The sequence below is a fragment of the Harpia harpyja genome, chromosome Z, assembly GCF_026419915.1.
Source record: "Harpia harpyja isolate bHarHar1 chromosome Z, bHarHar1 primary haplotype, whole genome shotgun sequence".
Lineage (NCBI taxonomy): Eukaryota > Metazoa > Chordata > Aves > Accipitriformes > Accipitridae > Harpia > Harpia harpyja.
This window is the reverse complement of record NC_068969.1, coordinates 59,279,040-59,301,805: the sequence shown is the minus strand read 5'-3', so window position 1 is coordinate 59,301,805 and position 22,766 is coordinate 59,279,040. Positions and strand designations below refer to the sequence as shown.

At 44.6% G+C, this 22,766-nt stretch overlaps 2 protein-coding genes across 8 annotated transcripts in view; one reads left to right on the top strand and one right to left on the bottom strand.

The window, feature by feature from the left end:
* The window catches only part of RNF38 (ring finger protein 38), a 129,584-nt gene extending 116,795 nt beyond the window's left edge, over positions 1-12,789 (bottom strand). For 2 of the 6 annotated variants that reach the window (XR_008233657.1, XM_052778130.1), the window contains exon 1: positions 12,266-12,699. Coding sequence is in view for 4 of the 6 variants with exons in the window: in XM_052778130.1 (XP_052634090.1) it covers positions 12,266-12,437 (172 nt within the window). In the remaining 2 variants the exon portion in view is untranslated. Of the gene's footprint in view, positions 1-12,265 lie in introns of all 6 variants that reach the window. The other 4 variants (XM_052778132.1, XM_052778133.1, XM_052778134.1 and 1 more) reach the window with 4 other exon arrangements.
* Positions 12,790-12,796: 7 nt separating this feature from the next.
* On the top strand, positions 12,797-17,437 carry LOC128137307 (translation initiation factor IF-2-like). 2 transcript variants are annotated; one of them, XM_052778137.1, is made up of 2 exons: positions 12,797-14,008; positions 14,047-17,437. In XM_052778137.1, exon 1 carries the CDS (start codon positions 12,890-12,892, stop codon positions 13,712-13,714), a length of 825 nt encoding a protein of 274 aa, XP_052634097.1. In that variant the 5' UTR covers positions 12,797-12,889; the 3' UTR covers positions 13,715-14,008; positions 14,047-17,437. The 2 variants fall into 2 exon arrangements, with proteins under 2 accessions (XP_052634097.1, XP_052634098.1); XM_052778138.1 differs by having other exon boundaries at positions 12,797-16,034; positions 16,167-17,437.
* Positions 17,438-22,766: the final 5,329 nt, after the last annotated feature.

Sequence of the window (22,766 nt, the reverse complement as noted above, 5' to 3'; positions counted from 1 at the left end):
AAAACTGGTTTTCATGGATTTTTGTTCTGTATTTTTATGTTCCCTCCCTGCAATAACCCAGTTCCCCTCTAAGTCCTTACAATTCCCATTCCCTGCAATTCCTTTGGTTTTCCTAGTCTCCCTTAATACCTCCTTAATACCCTCCATTCCTTCCTGTGTCCCTATAAGAGAGACCATACACTGCAGCTGTTTGGAAGCAAATCACTGGCTAACTGCCCAGCAACTCTACCTATGTCCATGGGTCAGTAAGCCAAACAGAACAGCATCAACCCCCTTCATAGTGTTTTCTTCAGGGGGAAGACTAATTTATCTACTATTTAACCACTGATTTCATACAATTCTTTTTAAGAAATGAAAGAGCCTCCCTCAAGTCAGAAGCTATTTACACAGAAACAGGACTAAAAGAATAAGAATGACAGCTTTACATAGAATGCCAACTTCACATTTACATGGGAGGGCAACCTGAGGAGGTCTTATACCACAGTTTTTCACTCTTTGCCTACTTTTCTGCTATGCTCATATTTTATGTTACTGACTGAATTCTTGTTTGTACCATTTATCCCTAAAAATACTATATAAGATTTATGCTGTAGTAGATTCATCACATCATAAATAATGATTAGGTAAAGACTAACAGAAAAAAATGAAAATATATCAGTGAATATCTTTCATATTTTTTATTTGTACATATTTTACTCACATACCCTACAAGCTTGAAAAAAACCCCTCCCATTACTGAACAACACATCTCACAATTCATTTATCTGGCACCTTCCAAGAAAGTGTACCAAGTATGACATCAAAGACAAGACTCAACATCCCCTACACCTCTAAGACTGAAAAAAATAAAAGCTTTTGTCTGTCAGAAGAAAACAGACTGCTTGTACATAAACCAGCAAGTAAGTAAGTTAGGAAGAAGGGTTGAGAGGCAGAAACATACCTCTGCTTTCAGCACTCCTTTAAATACAAACAGCTATTGATGCTTTACTCAAAAGCATTTATACACAAAATATCCATTGCAAATGGTATTTTTGCGTGTGTGTGGAGGAATTGTGTTAAGATGATCACAGTGAAAAAATCAAGGTTGGAAAAAAAAAAAAATCTCCCCAAACAGAGGTGACACTTGGATGCCTAAGCAAATTGAGTTACCACCACTTCTGACCATGTGCAACTAAAACAGTCCCAAATTACTGTTACTTCTCTATTTACAGTGCCTGAAGCAGGCATCCCCAAGCCAAGGGTAACATGCCCACTACAGCATCATACAGAGTTATTCAGTTTGAAAGAGACTGCTGGAGGTCACTTAATCCAATTCCGCTGCTCAAACCAGGCCAATCTAGAGCAGGCTATCCAGCGCAGGCTCTCCAGCGCCTTGTTTGGCTAAATTCTGAATATCTTCAAAGTTGCAAATTCCATAATGTCTCCAGTTCTCTGCTCCAGTGCTTGACCACCTCTAGGGTGAAAAAAATTCTTAATATCTGACCAGAAATTCATGTGTTCCAGCCTGAGTCCTACTGCCAGCCTCTTGCCCTCACAGCATGAAAGAGTCTGGCTGCATCTTTTCTGCATCTACCCATGAGAGAAGGGTAGAGAGCATTGAGATCTCCCCTGAACCATCTCTTCACCAGGCTGTGCAGCCCTGGTTCCCTCCACCTTTCCTCATAGGTCACATGCTCCAGCCCCTACACCATCTTGGTGTCCTCAAGCGAGCTCACTCCACCAAGTCAGTACCTGTCTGTTCAGCAGAGCTGCTACCCACCCATTCAGCCCCCAGCCTGACCTTTTGCACACAGTTAATTCTGCCCCAGTGCAAGACTTTGCATTTGCCTTTGTTGAATGCCATGAGGTCCCCAATTCTGCAGGCTGTCAAGGTCCCTCTGAATAGCACACCTGCCCCCCAGCATACCAACAGGTCCCCACATTTCTGGTGTAATCTGTGAACTAGCTGGAGGACCACTAATCCACCAGAAGGATATGCTGTTCAGTAATAGGAGGGTTTTTTTCAAGTCTATAAGGTGACACTATCCTAGTCACTGTTGTTGTATCATTTTTACCATATTTACCACTTTCATAGCTCTTCCCTAATCCCTCATGTTCACTATGCCCTTTTTAAAAAAAGTGGCCAAAATGCAACAAATCCTTTAAGTTATTTTTCCTCAACATTCAAATGCTTCATTATTAGCACCTTTTGTATCTCACTGCATAAAAGCAGGTTCAATAAGACTTATGTCCCATCCCCTCCACCACTCCACCCACCCTCCAAAAAAAAGAATATCCATTTTTCCAGACTAGGAGCTAACCAGCATATTATTAATTTACAGACTGGCTAAGCATTTTCTCCTGAGAACTCCAGTGTGCGTTTCAGAATGTCACTGACTCAACCACCAAACTCAGGGTCATTCAGGATGACCAAATTATCCCACCCTTAGACTAATTTAAAATTAGGAAGAGAAAAATAAACCCATTTCACTTTTCATTAATCCAAAACTGTTGCAGATTATTAGTTTAAACAAGGACTTATATACACACTTCTATGGCTTAGCATCATGGATGACCAACCAAAATATTACACAGTCAGCAAGTGAAAGACCCTACAGGCACGAGAGACTTCCAATGTTTTAAAAATGAAATTAAGTTTTAATGAAGAAAGGAATATTTTTCTGGGTGTTTCTCCCTCACTTTTTCAGTCCAACTCAACAGACACCTATGAACAACACCAAATGTATCCTGACTCCCACTTTCTTGAAATATGCCACTGCAGCATGTACCACAGTTTGCTGCTTTACTACTTTACAAGCACAGTCACAGATTTCTTATATTTCAACACACTTCCCACACCAGTGGCTAAAAGCCTTCACTCCCAAGCCTCCAAAACTCACAGGGGATTTCTGAAACTGCTCAGAAGTCTAACCTGTATCCAACCTCCAAAATCATCTGCAAAAGCAATTTTCAGATCATATCATAAACACTTTATGTAATCTTGCTCAAAACCACACACAAACCACAAGGATCATACACTCCCAGGGTTTCTAAGCCAAAAGGCTCGAGAACCTACTACTATATCTGCACAAAAATTCTTTACGAAAGCTACTGCTTACTCCTGCTTGGCTTGCTGGCACATCAATTTACAAACAGGAAAAGAAGTGATGCCATGCAGAAGTTCCATACAGAAAGGCTGCACACACTAAAAATAGGCAGATAAACATGTTTTAAAGGGGAATTAAAAAAAAAAAAATCACTTAAAAATGTCGACCTGTAGGCAGGGGAAGAAAAAAAAAAAACCAAACCACAATTCAGATCCTGCAAACATTTGCACATGCTCTTAATGAAAGCAGAAGTATCCATGTGCCTAAAAACCCAATCTTCACCAAGTAAGAATCCAAGCAGATAGTAAATGTAAATCTCTAATGTATTCACTTTGGAACCTGACTATATGCCAGGTGCAAAGCAGCAAAAGATGGAATAACTTTCAGCTGTGCTGAAAAAAAACCATGCAGCAAATGTCTTCAAACTGTATGCTGCAGTTCCTTGGTGCTGGTTCAATCATACAGCACTCATGCTGTTCCATGTATTCTCCAACAGACCCAACTGTTCTATATACACAGTTGACGTTACTAGCCATGCTTTGTGCTTCAGTAGCCACTCCCCAGGCTCTCATACAAATAGAAGTCATGTGAACAAACACTGTGTATGGCTTTTAGCAATTTTTAAACTATTTAAGGGTAATCTTCCTAACAGGCAATTTTCCAGGTATGCGGATTATGAAGTATTTTAAAAAGATTCACAGAATTCATACTTTACTCCTTAATATACAGACTGGCAGAAAATAAATAACATAACTAACAATCTTCCTCCTGCCCTCCTTCCAAAAAAAATGTGTGCTGGAGCACAAATCAGTAGTATTACAGGAAAAAGTGCAAGTCCTTTATTCATAAGGGATACAAGAAACAATCATAAACATCCTCTAACAGTGTAAGTAATGTTCTTTTTGATACTGGCTGCATACCCTTGTGCTACAGTTGTGTACATTATACGAAAGAACAAAAATTCAATGAAAGACTTAAGTAAGCTCTTCCAATTATTCTTTTTTTTTTTTGGCAATTAAGGTGATGGAATATGTCTCCTTTTAAGATTATAATTTCCCATTTGGGATCGTCCCAAAAGCCAGTGACCAAGCCCAAATGCTTAGAGTTGTGAGCTCTGAAATACTACAACATTTCATTGAAGCCTCATTATTATGACAGCCCATGTCCAAGAAAACCATGCCAGCTGCTGGACAATGCAGCAAGCAACACAGATTATCTGTGTGGATGCAGAACTCTCCTGGTTTCAGCTGGGATAGAGTTAACTGTCTTCCTAGTAGCTGGTACAGTGCTATGTTTTGAGTTCAGTATGTGAAGAATGTTGGTAACACTGATGTTTTCAGTTGTTGCTAAGTAATGTTTAGTCTAAAGTCAAGGATTTTGCAGCTTCTCATGCCCAGCCAGTGAGAAAGCTGGAGGGGCACAAGAAGTTGGCACAGGACACGGCCAGGGCAGCTAAACCAAAGAGGCCAACAGGGTATTCCATACCATGTGATGTCACAGCTAGTATAGGAACTTGGGGAAGTGGGGGCGGGGGGATTGCCGCTCAGGGACTAACGGCATTGATTGGCAGGTGGTAAGCAATTGCATTGTGCATAATTTGTATATTCCAATCCTTTTATTATTACTGTTGTCAGTTTATTAGTGTTATTATTATCATTATTAGTTTCTTCTTTTCTGTTCTATTAAACCGTTCTTATTTCAACCCACGAGTTTTACTTCTTTTCCTGATTTTCTCCTCCATCCAACTGTGGGGGAGGGGTGGGGGTGGTAAGTGAGTGAGTGGCTGTGTGATGCTTAGTTGCTGACTGGGGTTAAACCACGACAAGAACCCCAGTCTTACAAGAGAGATCAGGGAAACATCTTGACACACTTTACCACCAACAGACTGATCACAGGTGTTATTTTTTCATACATCATGGCTGCAAAGGGCTTGCGTGAGTGGGAGGATGCAGAGGCTCAACCTAAACACGATGCCAGTGATAATGGGAACAGCAACCCAGGAGCTTAGAGCTAGGATGCCAGGCTCTCAACTAAGAAAGATCTAGGGAAGAGTGTTTTAAGAATGAACATTTGGAGCATGTGTGTGCGTTTGAGAAGCTCAGAAAACAAAAATGCTGTAGACTGCACTTGCTTAAAATACTTCTGAGAATACCTATGACTTATTATTTCAAAAACCACTTCCTGCATCTTTCCCTAAATAAAGTGACGTACGCATTCTTTGTTGTACATTACACATCAAGTGACTTCCAGAAGGAAGCTTTATTTTATTTATCAGAGAACAAGAACAACAGTATTTTTCCCCCCAAGAATGGAGAATCTTTTCCTCATTCAGGGAATTCTAACAACCAAGCATTTACAGCACTTCACACAAACAAAGAAGAAAAAAACAGTTTAGAATAAGCATAGAAGAATGCAGTCAGAAGGTGTTAAAAAACCCCCACCACCCTGCACTAGAAAAAAAACCCGCAACAAACCAAACAAACCCCAGAAAAACAAAGGTGGGAGAAAGTAGCCCCATCATATTAGAACATTCATGCAAAGGGAGCTCCCACTGCAAACTTCATACGATGCTCTCTGATGTTTTGGTACTCTACCTTCTTGTTATCCCACCCACATCTTGCATCACATTGACAACTCTTATTAGATGACACACCTCCATCTGAACTTCTGATATGAAGCAGATGCCATATGAGACACCACTTAAAATACCTGAGGTGCAAGAACTAAGAAAAAAAGCTGCAGTGCTATTGGTTGAAAAAAATTTAAAACCTATTTTTCTCAGGAAAAAAACATGGGGCAAAAAGATTCTGTGCACGTGTAGATATCATTTTGCCAAGATGATGTGTGGGTGAAAAAAAGTGTTGTATAAGCAGCAAAACTAAATATAAAATGTCAAGGAAAAAAACCCCAACTTTATTTTTTAATTGAGCACAGCTTTTCCAAGAATTTACAATGTTCACAATCATGTTTATTAATATTCTTTAAAGCAATTTCTCATTTTAACCTTTCTGGGACAAGGCAAATAAACTGTGTTGAGAAGAATGTTGACTCTTCAGTCTCTACACCCACCTGAAAGCATGGGTCAAGCAGTGAGAATATGAAGCAGCAAAAGCACAAAACCCACTATGTGCCTAACTTTTTTTCTGTAGTAATTTCATCTTGGAAAGAAATAGCTCAAGGCTCAAATAGCACGTGATGTGCCTGGGATGCGAAATTCAGATGGATACGAAAATGCAAGTGTTGTAGCATTGTCATTAAATACAGAAAAATCATGCAGACATAAGAGGGAACTGTTAGGACATGAACAAAGCTAATAAACACTCACACACACATATATATATGTGTATGCCTGTAATTTTTCGTGGCATTTCTTTTCTTTGAACTGAGACCATACTGCACATTAAATCATCAATTATCTGTCATTAAATCATCAATTATCTGTTATTAGTTACTTTAAATGAGATGAGACCATCAGTTTCAAAGCCAGACAAACTCTGTACTGTCAGACCTAAATTGCTTTTCAGCTGCAAATCCATGCCACCTTCACTAATGCCTGTGGAGTGACACCAGTAGAAAAATCAACATACACTCATATCTAACACTTTCCCTCTTAATGAAAATTAATCTCACCCCCATTTTCTAGGCAATTAGCAACTTTTAGCCAAGGCAGTAGTTAACAAAGGATGGGTGAGTTTACAAACCAAATCAATTGACAGCTACATTGCAGCTCTGTATTTTCTGTGTAGCCACCCAAACTCATAGTCCTTCTGACAGCTGAAGGATCAGTTCCAGTAGGTCATCCAGTTCAAATAAACAGATACTGACAATAACTAGTATCTTGATGGATTAAACCAAAAGGATAATTTAGATTATTTCATAAGCAGATGTTGCAAAGCAGAGGATGCATTTCAAAATTGAATTCTTATCTCTGGTCTTTTTTCCTATTATTAAACTGTACTGTAAGGAAAATTTGGAATTTTTCATTTCTGTGCTCCTGCATATTTTACATTTGAAACATGCCAGTATAAGCAAGGATCAAGTTGTTCATACTGCAAGAACTACAATTAAAAGATCTGCATATTAATATTATTTTATTAATTTTCCTTAAAATACATTTATCTCATTCTCACACTATCTTTAAATACTTATGTCAGGGGGAAAATATCAACATTTGCTAGCATTCACTTGAGCTGGTTGGTGCTGGCACCTAAAAAGCATACCTCCAAAATAACTTCATAGAGTGCATTTATGGCATAGAACAATTTCAGACCATAGAAGTATTGTTCCCAGTTCATATAAGAACTACATATTAATTTACCAAAGTGTCCTGGTTTCGGCTGGGACACAGTTAATTTTCTTACTAGCTGGTACAGTGTGTTTTGCATTTAGTGGGAGAATAATATGGATAACACACTGATGTTTTAGTTGTTGCTAAGTAGTGCTTATCCTAAATTAAGAAGCTGGGAGGGAGCATGGCCAGGACAGCTGATCCAAACTAGCCAAAGGGATATTGCATACCACAGAACATCATGCTCAGTATATAAACTGCGGGGAGCTGGCCAGGAGGGGGGATCGCTGCTCGAGCATTGGTCAGCGGGTGATGAGCAACTGCATTGCGCATCACCTGTCTTTTCTTTATTTACATCATACTTCTTTTCAATTATTATTGTTGTTGTTATTATTATTATATTGTTATCATTGTTAGTATTATATTTTATTTTACTTCAGTTATTAAATCATTCTCATCTCAACCCATGAGTTTTACTTCTTTTTCCAATTCTCCTCCCTATCCCACCAGGGGAGGGCAAGGAGTGAGCAAGTGCCTGTGTGGTTCCTAGTTGCTGGCTGGGGTTAAACCATGACGTAAAGAAAGTCAAAGTGAAATAAAAAATAAGTGATAGAGTAGTCACAAAGAATGACTTAAACCAAATGTATGTTATCTGAAAATAAATGCAAATATACTTCCCTAACAATTATTTTCCAAATTAATCCCATAAATACACAAGTCATTTCTGTTGTAACTAACTTCTTGAAATAAACATTCAATGTATGTCTGCTAACATTAATTCCATGATTACTAGAATCTATTCAGAGTACAACTACTTTAGGTAAAAAATAAAGCCTTCTGTCTTCCTTTATAATTCAAAACTAGCAAAACCAACACACCAACATTATAATAAATAATCCTGAGATACTAAAGGTAATTATAATCTAGCGTCCAAAAGAGATTAGTTCTACCCAATAAACATGCACAGTAACAGGTTTACAATATTGTAGTAATTCTAACCAAGAGGTACCACCAAGCCACTTCTTTACTTAGGAACATTGCACTTTAACCAAATTAAAATAACAGTGCTGCAATACTAGTTTCCAGTTTGGGAGCTTTTTTGTTTGCTTGTTTTTAATCTATCAAAATCAATTGCAACTCTTGAAAATCATCCACATACTGAATGTGCTTCAGTTGTTGTTACTAAGAAGTTATCTTTCCATTTTGCTTTATTTTACACAGTTATAAAGCTGTGAAGGCATCACTGTGACATAAATCAGAAAACTCGCATTTATCTCCAGGCACGCCAGAATTAAGTATGACACTCACTGTAAAGCCACAGTAACTGCTTTCCAGTTTGAGAACAAAACCACACATACCACGCATAGATGGTATAACTATGGACAACTGCTAAAGGCACAAAAGCTTACATGTGTCAATATGAACATACAAAGAGTTTTAGTACTTATATTACAACTGCATAGCATATACAGCATTAGGCAGAATCACTATGAATTCAAACAGCTTTCTACTGCACTTAATCAGCACTTTAGTACTATCTTTACAAGCAAGTCCATCCCCTCCCATTCTGCAGTTACGCATATGTTTGAAAACTGGCACTGATCCTTTCATCAGCAGTTTCAGCTTCTCCAAACCGAAAGGCTTAGCAGATGCCTAGTTATCTGCCTAAATAAGCACCTCTCATTACTCCTCTTAACAATATTTTCTGATATGACTTAGCCTCACGTGCATCTTAGTAATTTTAAAGTTATTCTAAGTAAAGACTTTGCAACATAAGGAGGGCAAGCAATATTAATTAAATTTAGCAAAATTTACCAGATGACATCCAAATAGCTGATGTGCATAACAAAGATGTTTAAGAGAAAAGCTGCTTACACTAGTATCTTAAGTATACCGCAGCCTTCAAGAGCCATCTTTCCTTTCCAAATGCTGCAAAACCTGAGAATGTTAATACAGACCTTTCAAAAAAAGGGAAGCTGAAAAGGTCTAAGAACTTCCTCTGCAGACACACTTTTCTTTTCCTAGCTGACAGTCTTGCCTCTAGGTGGGTTTCTCTTTTTTACTGAGGAGATGCATATACCCCAATGGAGGCAAAGAACTTTACGGAAGGTGAAGTGCCTCTTAAGATCAGGATCAATTTCCTGAATGAAACAAAGAATCAGCTCTTCAGTGCAGCATTTCCTGGTCCAATATTCTTTCACTAATTTGACAGCCATGAATAGAGAGTTTCTCTTCTGCTGACACACGCTGTTTGGGAGAAAAATACAGAAGAAACAACAACAACAAAAAAAGAAGAACCAGCCATCACTAAACATTCTTCTGCTGGGGGAAAAGAAATAGTAAACATTCTCTCAACCTTGCTTATAAACTACAGTAATTTCACTAACCCCTAATTTGAAGACCAGAGCACAATACAGTTTTTTATCAAAAGTTAATATATTAGGACCACCAACAGGAGACTACTGCTTTCAAGAGCACGACTAAGAGGATGCACAGCAAAACAATCCAAGTTCAGCCCTGATGCCAGAGTTTGGTGCATTTTTTCCTCTGGTGGCAAATATTTGGCAGATTTTCACAATGTCAGAATAACAGTCTTTCCCTTTGAAGGAAAAAACCCACAACATTTCTCATCCCCAATCTAGAAAACTCCTGTATTTGTCTGTAAATTATGACAATTATCTCAAAATTAGAAGATGAATCAGAGATCATACCACATGAAAACATTTTATGTATTTTTGAGATCACAAACACAACAAACATTCACCTGCTACAGTGACTTAAGTATATTGTAAAACTTAATCATTTAACTTGGGCATCTGCAAGAGCTCTTTTGAGCAAACTGCTTCTTACTATTCCAGTTACCGTTAAGCACAGGACTTTTAAGCACAGGATTTGTGCTAGTGAACACCAAAACTTCAGGACAAACCCAAAAAGCCCTTTTCCTTTTTGGAGAAGAAAAAGCTCAGCATTCCCTAATCCAATAGTAAGGTCTTTGTACGTTAGGCCTATGATCAATTCATTACATAAGGGTTATAGTTCTTTTCTCCATGAAGATTTTCCAAACCATGAGAAATACAAAAGCTTTTATCTCCCAATAGTAGCATACTAGGTCAATTTGTCTATTGAACTTTTAAGAGCATGGGAAGGTTAGGAAAGGTTTTGAGGTCAGGCTTTAAGATAAGGTCATTGTCTACACAAGAATGTCCAAGGAATTTTAAAACAAAAAGTTGAAATACAGTTTCATCAGGTAAAACCTCCATTTCCAGATCACCTATACTGGAAGAATATTTTTCTCCTATGTATTTTATTTGGAAGGCCCAAATACCGAGACAGGAGGGACTGATCTTCCCCATGTGCTCTGTGGTCTCGGCACACAGGAAAAGCTGGTTTTGAGCTACGTAATACAATTCAAGGGTAAAATCTGAGTTCTTCCTCATCTTTCTGCATGGTAATCCTTCCATATGCTGTCAACAACAAATTTCAAGAGGAACTATAAAACCTACTATAGTATAGGTAGGTCTATAAGAGGTCTACAAAACCTACTTCATTTCAGAGCCAGATTTCCACCAGTATAAAAACCCATACTGCAAACTCCTGTAAATCATCCACGTAAGTCCCCAAGACATGAGCACCACTAAAAAAACTTTCTAAGAAAAGTAGGTATCTCATTTCTTCACCCTCCAGGCCCAAAGAACAATGTCTTGTTTTCTGTCATTCTCCCATACCACTTCCTAATTATTAACTTCATATATATATAAACAGTTTAATTCTTGCTGCAATTCACAAATAACAGCCTAGGAAAACACCTAAGGCCCCAGTCCTGAGAGCACAGAGACACTCATTTAAATTTAAGCATGTGGGAAACTCCAGCGCAGTCTTGGAAGTGGCTCTGGTGTTTGACAATAAGCACATCAACGCACGTGTTGAGACCTCAGCCATGAAAAGACTGTGGCTCCAGGACAAGTGAACCACATGCCCCAAACCAGTTCTTCAGAGAGATCCTGCAGCAGGCAGTTTCTAACAGAAAACTCAAGAACACGTTTAAAGGGCAGCTGTTGAGGGCCCCAAAGGGACCCCTCAACCGGGGTTCCCACAGAGGCAGTCTGACTTTCAAAGCACTTCGGAGCTACATGCAGGAACCTCAGGTGGCGTATCACTGTAAACCGTGGATCCTCACAGATACCGGCAGCCCGCTGCCGAGGGGCAGAGCCTGATTCAGGGACACGGACACGCACACATCCCGCCCCCCACAAAACCTTTCAAGAGCGCGGCACAGCGGGCGCCCCGCAAAGCCCGAGGGCAGAAGCTGCGGGCCGGGGGCCGCTGCAGGGAGGAGGGAGTGCGGGCAGGGCCGGCCAGGCCCCGGTGCTGCCGAGGGCACGCCACAGCAAAGCCTCGCATGAGACGCGGCGGCCGCCGCCGCCGCGACGGAGAGCAAGCACCGACGCCCAGCGCAGCGCAACCCCTCCGGCTGCACCGACGGCCGACAGACGGGGGTGCAGGGCGAGGAAGGGCTGGCAGCGGTACGACGACCGGAGGCGAACACCCCCAGCCCCAGCAACCGCTGGCTGCCCACGCTTCGCAACGTTGCATCTCAACCAGCGAGGAAAAAAGCCGTCGCCGCGCCGGCCACCGACGCGCAGGGGGCCCCGTGCGGCTGGCCGGGCGACGCACGGCCTGTCGGCAGCAGCCGCTCTGCTGCGGCCAGCGGGAGTTTCTCCTCTGTCCTGTACCACTGCTCACCCCCCACCGGGGGACGGACCCCCGGGGCGGCCGCGACTTCGGGCGCTGCGGCGGACAACTTCCAGGCCCTCTGGGACGGCTGCGCTGCCGGGCGGGGGCGAGACGCCCCGAACTACTCCCCCTCCCGCGGGGCCTCCTTCCCGCTCACCTGGTGGCGGGCCTCTGGCGCCCGGGGCGGTGCGGGGTGCGCCGTGGCCGGCGGGGCTACCCCGGCCCTGGCTGCGTGCTCCGGGCTCCGGCAGACTCGGCCCGTGGAGGGGCGGCGGCGGTGGCGGGCAGAGGGCGGGGGGCGGCGGCAAGCGAGCGGCACCGCCGCTCATGGCGAGTCCGGGGAAGCCGCAGCGGGAGCGAGCGCGGGTGCGGGGGGGTGCCGGGAGGAGGCAAGCAGCCGAGGGGGAGGTAGAGGCGGCGGCCTCGGCAGCGGGGGAGGAGGCAGCGGAGGAGACGGGGGGCGGCGGAGGGGTGGAGAAGGAAGGCAGGAAGGGGGCGGCGGAAGAAGCCACCCATCTGCCGTGCCGGCCCGCCTCGCCGGCCTGGCGGAGGGGCTGGGGCCGCTCGCCGTCGCTCTCCCGCCGGCGGGCGGGGGCGAGGAAGGGGGCGTCGGACTGCGCTCTGCGGGGCGCTGAGCGGGCGGCGACCGGCATCGCTACCCGCTCCGGCCAACCGGCGGCGCCCGCCGCGGAGACGGAGGAGTGGTCAGCGCCAGCGGGGGCACGTGGGCGCCATGGGGAGCCTCTAGCTGGGACGCAGCCCTCAGCCGGGCAGCGGAGGCATGCCGCCTGCCCGGGGGGAGAAGCTACCGGCGCCACCCGACTCGCTGCCGAGGAGGAAGTCTCCCCGCCTGCCTCCCTGCTTCCTATCTCCCTCTCTCCCTCCGCCCCAGCGGCCGGGAGCGCTCAGCGCGCCGCCGGCGGCCCGGAGCCTGCCCGAGCCCGCTCGCAACAGCGCTGCCGCAAAGCGCGACGACCCGCGGCGAGCACACGAGCGCGGCAGCCAGCCGCCCTTTATTGTGGCGGTGGCCCCGCCGCCCCTTCGGCCAAGCGTGGGAGGGGAAGTGGGGCGCGCGCCGCGATCGGCCGGGCCCCCGGGGCCCAGTGGGCCCCCGTCCGCCCCGAGCAGACCCTGCGCGCAGAGCCCGGAATCATCCTCGCCCGGTGTCGCGTTCCGTCTCTGCGGGCCGCTGGGCGCGGGCGCTGCCGCGGGCCCTTCGCGTTGGTGGTGTGCGGAGGCCTCGTCGCCGCCGCGGCGGGCGGGCGCGCCGCCCGCCCTCTGTTGCGCGCTCCCTCCCGCCCACCACAGCAGCACGGTGCTCCGGCGGGGGCGACCGCCCCGGGGGGGAGGAGGCAAAGGCCGCCATCGATTGGACGGCCGGGCGATTGCAGGGGCTGCGGCCGGGCCCGGTGGCGCGCGGACGCTGCGCAGCGGCGGCCCAGAAAAGGGCGGCCTCGGGCGGGCGGGACTGCTGCGCTTTCTCTCCCGGCGCCGTCGCCGGGCGGTGAGGAGTATCCGGCCGGAACCGGCTCTGATAGGTGCGTGTGGGGACCGGAGACTGCCCCACGCTGCTGTCTGCTTGGAAGGCGTCAGCGGGGCGCGGTAGGTGCAGGCTGCTGACGGTATAGGGGCAAACTCCCTCCGCCTGCCGGTTTATGCCAAAAACCCCAGAAATGTCGGTAAACGCCTTAATTTGCCACGGGAATGACGGTTTGTTGCCTTGTTGTTAGATAAGCATTATGCGAGCTAGGCCGTTTGCATGAGAAGACACCAGGAGTGCAACTAAAGGTTTCTCTTGAAGTAATGAGAATGTCCCTGTACATGGGTGCATGCGTCTCTGCATTGAGCTAAACAGCTGTGTTTGCCGAGCCAATCCGGTTGGGTTTAGTTTTCAGGAAGGGTAAAATAATGGGAAAATTGATACATGCATAGTCAAAGAAAAATCACTATTTAGCGAAATTTACTACCTAGAGGGATGCACTTGCTGTCATCATCAGAACAACAACAATTTTATGAGATCTAAATGCAGACAGAGAATTCATTTCATTTTGCATATCGCAGTAGTGCCACTTTCTCCTATGCAATTCTGTGAGTGGGAAAGGTTTCCGCAAATCATGCCTTTTCAAGGATTACCCTGCTGTGCCAGCCTTTTCCCTCACTCCTTCATGTCATTTGATTGAGGTTTTCATCTAGTGTGGGGAAAGGTGGCCTTGACTCCCCAAAGGGCTAGCACCTTTGGGACTTGTAGCCTACTGCTGACATGATTCATGTGTCTCAGCAATTATATAAGGCCATTCAAAGCCTTTCTCAATTTGTTTGCTTAAACTCTACAGAGCTAACCCCTCATGTCTCCAGCCCGGAATCAGGAAACAACCTCAACAACTCCTCTCGTGTGATCCTGTGGAACACAGGGGTCTGAAGTACTTTCCTGTCATATCTTCTGCTTCACCTTTACGAGGTGTCTGCACCTCTTTCAGATTGCTGCTATAGGGCAAGCATATGCAGCCTGTATGAAGCTCCTGGCAGTACACAGATGGCAGAAAGAAATGAACAGAGCCACTATTGGCTTTATGATGATTCATTTTTCACTCACTTCCTGGGGGGAAGTCGCTTTAAAACTGCTCCCATACTGAAGATATTACATAAGACAGCATTGTGGCACAGACTTCCTTTTTTGTGAGCCCTCCAAAACTTTGCAGATTTAAATACTGGAAGATTTTATACTACAGGAAAAGGTGTGAAAACGGCATCAGTCCTTCAACTAAGACAATATTTCTAACTTTTTTTGCACCTAGATTGTCTTCCAGAAATAAGCAAAGAAAAGATATTTCTGCAGCATGAAACTACTTCAGCTATTAATCTAACATGCACTCCAGACTACAGGCTATCCGGAAGTTCAGGAAGGCTGTTTCTGTGCAGTATGGGTCAGCAGTCTTGCAGACATGTAACCTGACAGTTCTGGTGCATTGCACTTCATTTACTTCTGGAGCTGAGGAGTTCCATTTTCCTGTTGGTTCTAAATCTAAATCAGCTCTTTTCAAGATAATATCATTACAAGAGCTAGATCCAGGGTTTTTTTCCAAGTGTCTTTTAACTCGAGTTGGACAAGAAAATGTGATACCTTTAGCCTGATACCTTATTAGGGTTATTTACCATATTTGGAAAATAGACAAGCTTTTGGCAGTCTACAGAAAGCCTTCTTCAGGTCTGCTTAAGGTCTTCAGGTACTTAAGATTTTCTTTCTTTAAGGTTTAAAACAACTGGTATCTTAACTCATTTTTCCAAACAGACACATACTGATGGATGGCCAGAGTTAAACTCATTGATAACTTTACATCAAACAGATCCAGGGAAAAGTTGTAACAAGTGATTTATACTTTTATTCTGTTTTAAAGTTTACAAACTTGAAACACTGCAATGATCAGAAAGCTACTGCACTCAGTATTGTAAACTTCTTTTCACTTCAGGTGAATTCAGGCCTCAGTGGTTTGAGTCAGAACAATCACTACAAGAACATCTGACACTGATGCAAGCTCTTCTGCAGACCAGGATTGCCTGTTTCTTCCAACCTTGTAACTAATTCTGCCTAAAAACTAACACAAAATTTGAGTCCAGATTTCCATATCTTCAAATGGTCTGCCAGAATCAGTCATATGGTATGATTCTCAGCGATCTTACTGTGGCCCAGTGTTGAAAACAGTCAGATATATTGTTTTGTTAAAAATTGAACAAGTTAAACCTCCACTGTGCCCAAGGGATCTCTTAAAAACTGATAACAGCTGAAGTGGTGTTTAAGGCTTTGTGTAAACTAGACTTTGCAATGGGATGATTTTTACCCTGAATCCTTCATTATCTCTGTTTTGTCCCCCTCAGTGCTGCTGAAGTACCTGATTATGAGAAGGACATACAGAAAAGATCTACTGCAAGTAAGACTGACAAGATGGTAGTTAGTTGAAAAAACTAATTCAGCAGGGAGTTGTGTCAGATTTTTTAAAAGGATGCCTCTCTCAACAGAAAGATGATATGCATATTTTAAAAGTGTTTTCTTTACTCCACAGGTAAATAAACATGTTCACCTGCAAATTTCTTGTAGAGAAAATGCACATCCAGCTTCCTGCAGACATTAATTTGTCTTTTAAGTAGTTGAGAAAGACATGTGAAATCAACAGGACTTAAAAATCTCATGGTTGAGTGCAACAGTACAGGTGGCGTACAAGATATTTCCACTGGCACTACATGGCTGCTGCATTTTCCCCGTCTGCAGCAGTCTGCTGCTTATTGCAGGGGTAGCCTAAGTTGCCATTTATGAGTTGGAGGCCAGTCCTGCTAGATGTTAACTTTCTCCTGTGGGAGTCACTGGACACAGGACTTCTGCAAGAGTCCCTGGCTTAGCATCTGGCTAAGGACTGGATCTACTGGGACTAGAGTGAATCTGTTGTTGAAGCCACCACTGGGACATTGCTAACCTCATTGAAGAATTAGAAATGCAAAAGGCAGAAGATGGGACACATCTCTCAGGAAACAAACATTAGTGTTTGTAATACATGAAAATATATTCAGGTCCTCTATTCCTGCATTAAAATAATGTTTTCCTAAGACTGTACACAGAGATCCTAGAGCTTTAAGATGGACCCTCTGGTTTCTTCTTCGTACTCCATCCCAGCACTTACTTGCTTTGAAGTTGCACTGTTGGTGGGCTCCCAGTTCTCAAATAGTCATTTCTATACTCTGCTGTAGCTTCCATTTGAGTTGCTGTGAGAGACTGAATTGTTATCTTAAGCTGTTTGTCTCAAAGATTGTTTGTTATGAGAGACTGGACTATCATCTCAAGCCATTGTTTCCTGTGACGAGCCACTTATCCCAGAGATGGATTGTTTAAGCAGGGCACTCCTCTGTCCAAAAGGACAATTACCAGGCCACTGAGGCATCCAGGGGAGGAGACAGGCCGGAGCCAGCGAAGAATGTGGAGACTACCATTCTCATGGAAACTGTAGTCTTTGAGATAAGATGCTGGTTTCTGGTGTTGATCACACGAAGGTCGGTCGTGTGATAGACAGAATCTGCAGTGCGTGAACAGTGCATGAACAGTACGTATGTGCATGCATTGTTGGACTATGCCCTATAAAAAACTGTGGAGACAAGCCATGGTGTGCACCCATCACCGAAGAATTGAAGACTGAGGACCAACGGGACGCTGCTGGATCCATGGTGGTGACTATCCTTGCAACTCTGTCCCGACTGCTTGCTTGATTTCTGCCTTTTCTTCCATTCTATCCTATCGCTACTATTTTCTACTTTTGATAATAAAAGCTCTTTTGGGTGTACAGCATTTGACCTTGTTTGTGTCTTAATCTTGCTCTTGGGATCATATCAAAACCTTCCCCGACATTGGATCGGGACAGTTGCAAACATCTCACCCTAGGCAAAGATCAGTGAGCAGAGGCGAAAAATCACAAAGTTGAGCATCATAGCTGAAGAGTGTGCACAATTACTTGCTTATTTGTACACAAACAGGAACAAGGAATGTATGTGAAATGAGAAGGATTTTGCCTGTGCATGGCAAGAACTGGGTGTATTATTGACAGTTCTTGCAAGACATACTTATCACTACTGGCATGTCATCCTTAATGGACTTTAATAATATCTGAACACAGAGAGAGCAGAAAACACTTTAGCATTCAGAGTGACTTTGATGGTGCAAGTGAAATGATGCAATGCGGAAATACCTGAAATGTCAGACCTTGGAGATAAAGGACTGTCAAATGCTATGAGTTCCCTTGTTTTGCCTTTGCAGTGTGACAGCCTAGAGAAAACTCAGTCAGCTGCAAGACCCCATTGTGTTAGGTGCTGTACAAACATGTCCATAGCCCTGAAAAGCCTGCAGTCTAAATATGCAGAAGAAGGAGGAAGAAGGGAAGCAAAGGCATGGAAAAGTGCAGTGATTTGCCTGTAGAGATGTGGCATCTTGGTGGCAGAACTCATATCCCATGTCTCAAGCTTGATGCCGCCTGAACACACACCATCTCCCTCTGGTTAAACTTCACCTCAGGATGGAGGTGCCCTCCCTGACAGTGCCTAGGAACAGCAGAAGCACTGAACTAATAACCGTTCATCAATAACCATGAAGTGATAAAGCAGATCACCACTCATGATGGCAAAATGGCTAAGGTGGCTGTGACTATTCTGTGATGTGCATTTAAAGTCAAAACCCTTTTGAGAAAATTTTACAGCTCTTCCCATTTATCACTGTCTCTGCTTCAGATAAAGGAGTCTTAGAGGAGTGAGCCATCCTTCCTGTCAGGAACTATACTGAGAAGAAGAGGAAACACAGTGACGAGTGTGACCTAAGTTAAGGGCTGGAGTGGATTCACTGCCTTGGCATAATACTGACACTCATACCCCTGGTGCAGCAGAGTGCACACCCTGCTGCCACTCTGTTGACCTACAGGGGCCAAAACAGATGTTGGTTGCCTACAGGGCAGCTTAAACTAGTGGAAAGATCATGCTGCTGTCAAGATTCAAATCTCTTTGGATTACTGGCATCAAAGCACAATGAGTGGTTTCTACCTCAAGAGGCAAGTGGAGAGGCTAACTTACACAAGCCGTCTTAACCAGTAGGCTCATGCACAAGTGCAGTAGGAACACAGGGTTTGGTGACAGTGCCAAGATAGTTGGGAGGCTGGGAGGACAACCAAAGTAGAGCTGTCCATACTTTCTTGAGAACCCTTCCCAAAAGCATGGCTTGCCCCTCAAATAAATAAATAAAAGCAACACACAGTCTTAATCCCCCCTGCTATCACAGGGGCACTTGCTTCTTGCTCTTCTTCCCACTGTCTCAAAGCTGGCTGCACTGCATGGACCATGCCCTGCCTTTCCAGCCACCAGAGTTGTCTTGGAAGTGGAAGTTGGACCTACTTCCTCTCAAAGGCTGAAGCACAGTGAGATACAATTGCTATATATTTGACACATTCTGTTCCACTTCTTATATCCTAAATATTGAGCAGGCCTGGAACAACCTTAGCTTGAGTTTGAGGATTAAAATATAATTCAGCTCATGATAGTGTATAAGGGATATCATCCTTTGTAACAGGCTTATGACTGTGTTAAACTGGGCTGAGGAGCTCTTGGGAAATTATTACCACTTAGTTGTACTTGCAGACAAGTATTTTAAAGTTGACATGAATGCAATATACAGATAATTAATAGGTTTGTGTGGTTTTTTCCTCTTTCTTTATGTTGACCTTAAACAGGTTGCTTGTTTTATTTTTTCAAGTAAGAAAGGTGTAGATACAATTGTTTTCATTGATTGTAGATCAATTGAAAGATTGATGGGGATAATATGGAAAGCAAAATATATAGGAAGAACACTGAGGGCTGTGGAACAGTATGTGGAAGGAGAGTGTCTGTTTAAGGGTATCTATCTGATCAAAGAAGCCATAAATCAGAACATACAGAGACAGAAACCTGACTGACAAATGATAAGCAGTGATGAGAACAAACATGGTCAGTCACACTAATTGTAAGGATATGTGGAGTGTGAGAATGTGTATTTTTCTCAGTAAGATTATCTGATTAAGGACCTTGCAAAATTGGCATGTGTCCTGGTTTCAGCTGGGATAGAGTTAACTGTCTTCCTAGTAGCTGGTACAGTGCTGTGTTTTGAGTTCAGTATGTGAAGAATGTTGATAACACTGATGTTTTCAGTTGTTGCTCAGTAGTGTTTAGACTAATGTCAAGGATTTTTCAGCTTCTCATGCCTAGCCAGTGAGAAAGCTGGAGGGGCACAAGAAGTTGGCACAGGACACAGCCAGGGCACCTGACCCAAACTGGCCAACGGGGTATTCCATACCATGTGACGTCCCATCTAGTATAGGAACGGGGAAGTGGGGGCAGGGATTCGCCGCTCGGGGACTGGCGGGGTGTCGGTTGGCGGGTGGTGAGCAATTGCACTGCGCATCATTTGTACATTCCAATCCTTTCATTATTACTGTTGTCATTTTATTAGTGTTATCATTATCATTATTAGTTTCTTCTTTTTCTGTTCTATTAAACCGTTCTTATCTCAACCCACGGGTTTTGCTTCTTTTCCTGATTTTCTCCCCCATCCCACTGGGTGGGGGGGAGTGAGTGAGCGGCTGCGTGGTGTTTAGTTGCTGGCTGGGGTTAAACCACGACAGCATGATAAGGAAAGGGAGGGAGAAAAACAGAGAGTCATAAAATCTGAGCAGTTACCATTACTGAAGACAATAACCAGAAACAAACCTGGTCAGTCACACCAGGTGATGGGCTATCAAGAAACCACAGGCAAATTTGGAACTTTACAACAGATAAGGATGCAAACCTGAGGGTCCAGGATATTGGAGGGGTCAGTGGGACTATGCCAGCTGAGGAGGCAATGTGCAGGGGAAGAGGGAGCAGGGAGGAACAAAGAGGCGGGGTAGAGAGACAAGGGTACAAAAGGGGCCAGTCACCTGTAAACTGTGGCTGGTCAGTACGCTTGTCTGGCTGCGCCCTGTGCCTGATCACCAGGGTCTGTCCTGTCCTTAACTACCTCTCTGCATAATCTCACTCTCTACCCCGAGCATGTGAGTACTGCAAAGACTCAGTGCCAGCTGCTGGAGTCAGAGCAGGGGTGTGGGTGCCTCTGGCCTGTGGTGTTGGCTACTGGAAGGAGTGGGGGATCTCAGTGCCAGTGACTGGAGCGAGGGGGGGCTTTAACCTCCAACCACTGGGGTGGGAACAGTTTGTATCCTGAAAACCAGCTGCTGGGGGAACTGTTGTGAGTGAGGAGCTCAGCACTGGCAGCTGAAGCAGGACCACAGGCCACAGCCCACGTGCTTGGTGCCAGCTGCTGGAAGGGCAAGTGTCTGTATCTTCCCCAAACATGCTGTGCATGGGTGGTAGGGGCTGTATTTGCTGGCAATCTTCAAGCTGGACCAGCTGGCAAGCAGGGGAACCTCAGGTGTGGGCTGGGGTATCAGGCAGGCAGAGGATCCATGCTGGTATTTGGGGGGACCTGTGAGTGTGGGGTGCCTGTGGGACAAGTGTGTGAGTGCTGTGTGTCTGCAGTGAGCACCAAGCTGGACCAGCCAGTGAGTCGGGGACCCATGGGGTGGGTAAGAGAATGTCACTGAGAGGCTGCCGAGCCTGGTGAACACAACAGATTATCATCTGCTCCTACTATTCCATGTAGGGTCTAATGATACTGTGATGAAGCAACTTAGGGTGATCAAAGAGTGGGGGGACTATATGTCCCTCACAGCAGTGTTAAAGGATCTGGGGCACAGGTGGTGTTCTCCTCTATCCTCCCAGTTACAGGAAGGGGTTCAGGAAGGAGGAGACAAATTGAAAGGTGAATGCCTGGCTGTGTGGCTGGTACAATACTCAAGGTTTTGGCTTCTGTGATAATGGATCTACCTTTGGGAAGCTGGGTCTGTTGCGAGCTGCTGGGATTCACCTGACCAAGTGGGGCAAGAGAGTCTTCGCCAACAAGCTAGCCAGACTTACAAACTTTTAAACTAGGTTTAGTGAGGAAGGGGATGGAGTTTTGAGCAACAGAGAAGAGCCAGGGGCTGCTGATGTATTAGGAACCAACACAAACACCTGTGAAATGCCTGAAAGGAATTAGAGCGTGTTCATCTAAAAAGGTGAAATGGTTGATAGCCCAGGTGAAGTGCTTCTGTACCAGTGCATGCAGTATGGGTAACAAACAGAAGAGCTGGAAGCCACTGTGCAGCTAGAATGCTATGGTCTAATTGCTATCACTGAAATGTGAAGGGGTGAATTGCATGACTGGAGCACTGCAATCAATGGCTATAAGCTGTTCAGAAGGGACAGGCAAGGAAGTAGGGGCAGGGGTTTGCCATCTATGTAAAAAAAAGGATGATTGCACAGAGCTGTCATTGTAAAAGCAATGAACAGGTTGAGAGATTATGGGTGAAAATTGAGGGCCAAGCCAACACAGGAAACCTCGTGGCTGGTGTTTACTACAGGCCACGAGATCAAGGGGAGGATGTTAAAGCATTGTTACTTCAACTACAGGAATCATCACACTCACAGGCTCTGATCCTGCTGGGGCACTGCAACCACCCTGACATCTGTTGGAAAAGCAGCACAGCAAGCTGTAAGCAGTCCAGGAGACTCTTGGATTGCATTGAGGATAGTTTCTTAATCCAGGTGATAGACAGCCCAACCAGAGCAGAAGCATTACCAGAATAATAAGAATAATAAGAAGGACTTCTGCAGGTACATTGGCCACAAAAGGAAGGCAAAAGAAAATGTAAGCCCCTGATAAATAAGACAGGAGAACTGGTGACAACTGACACAGAAGAACCTGAGGTGCTCAACAATTTTTTTGCCTTGGTTGTCAATAGTAAACTTCCCACATCTCTCAAGCCCCTGAATCTCAAGGCAGGGACTAGGAGAATGAAATCCCTCGCATCATATGAGAAGATCAGGCTTGAGACCACCTGAAGAACCTGAACACACAAGTCCATGGGACCTGACAAGATGCATCCCAGAGTCCTTATGGAATTGGCTGATGTAGTTGCCAAGCTACTGTGCATCAGCCATGGCAGTCAGGGGAAGTCCCCAGTGACTGGAAAAAGGGAAGCATCCCAACCAATTTTAAAAGGGTAAAAAGGAGGACCCTTGGAACT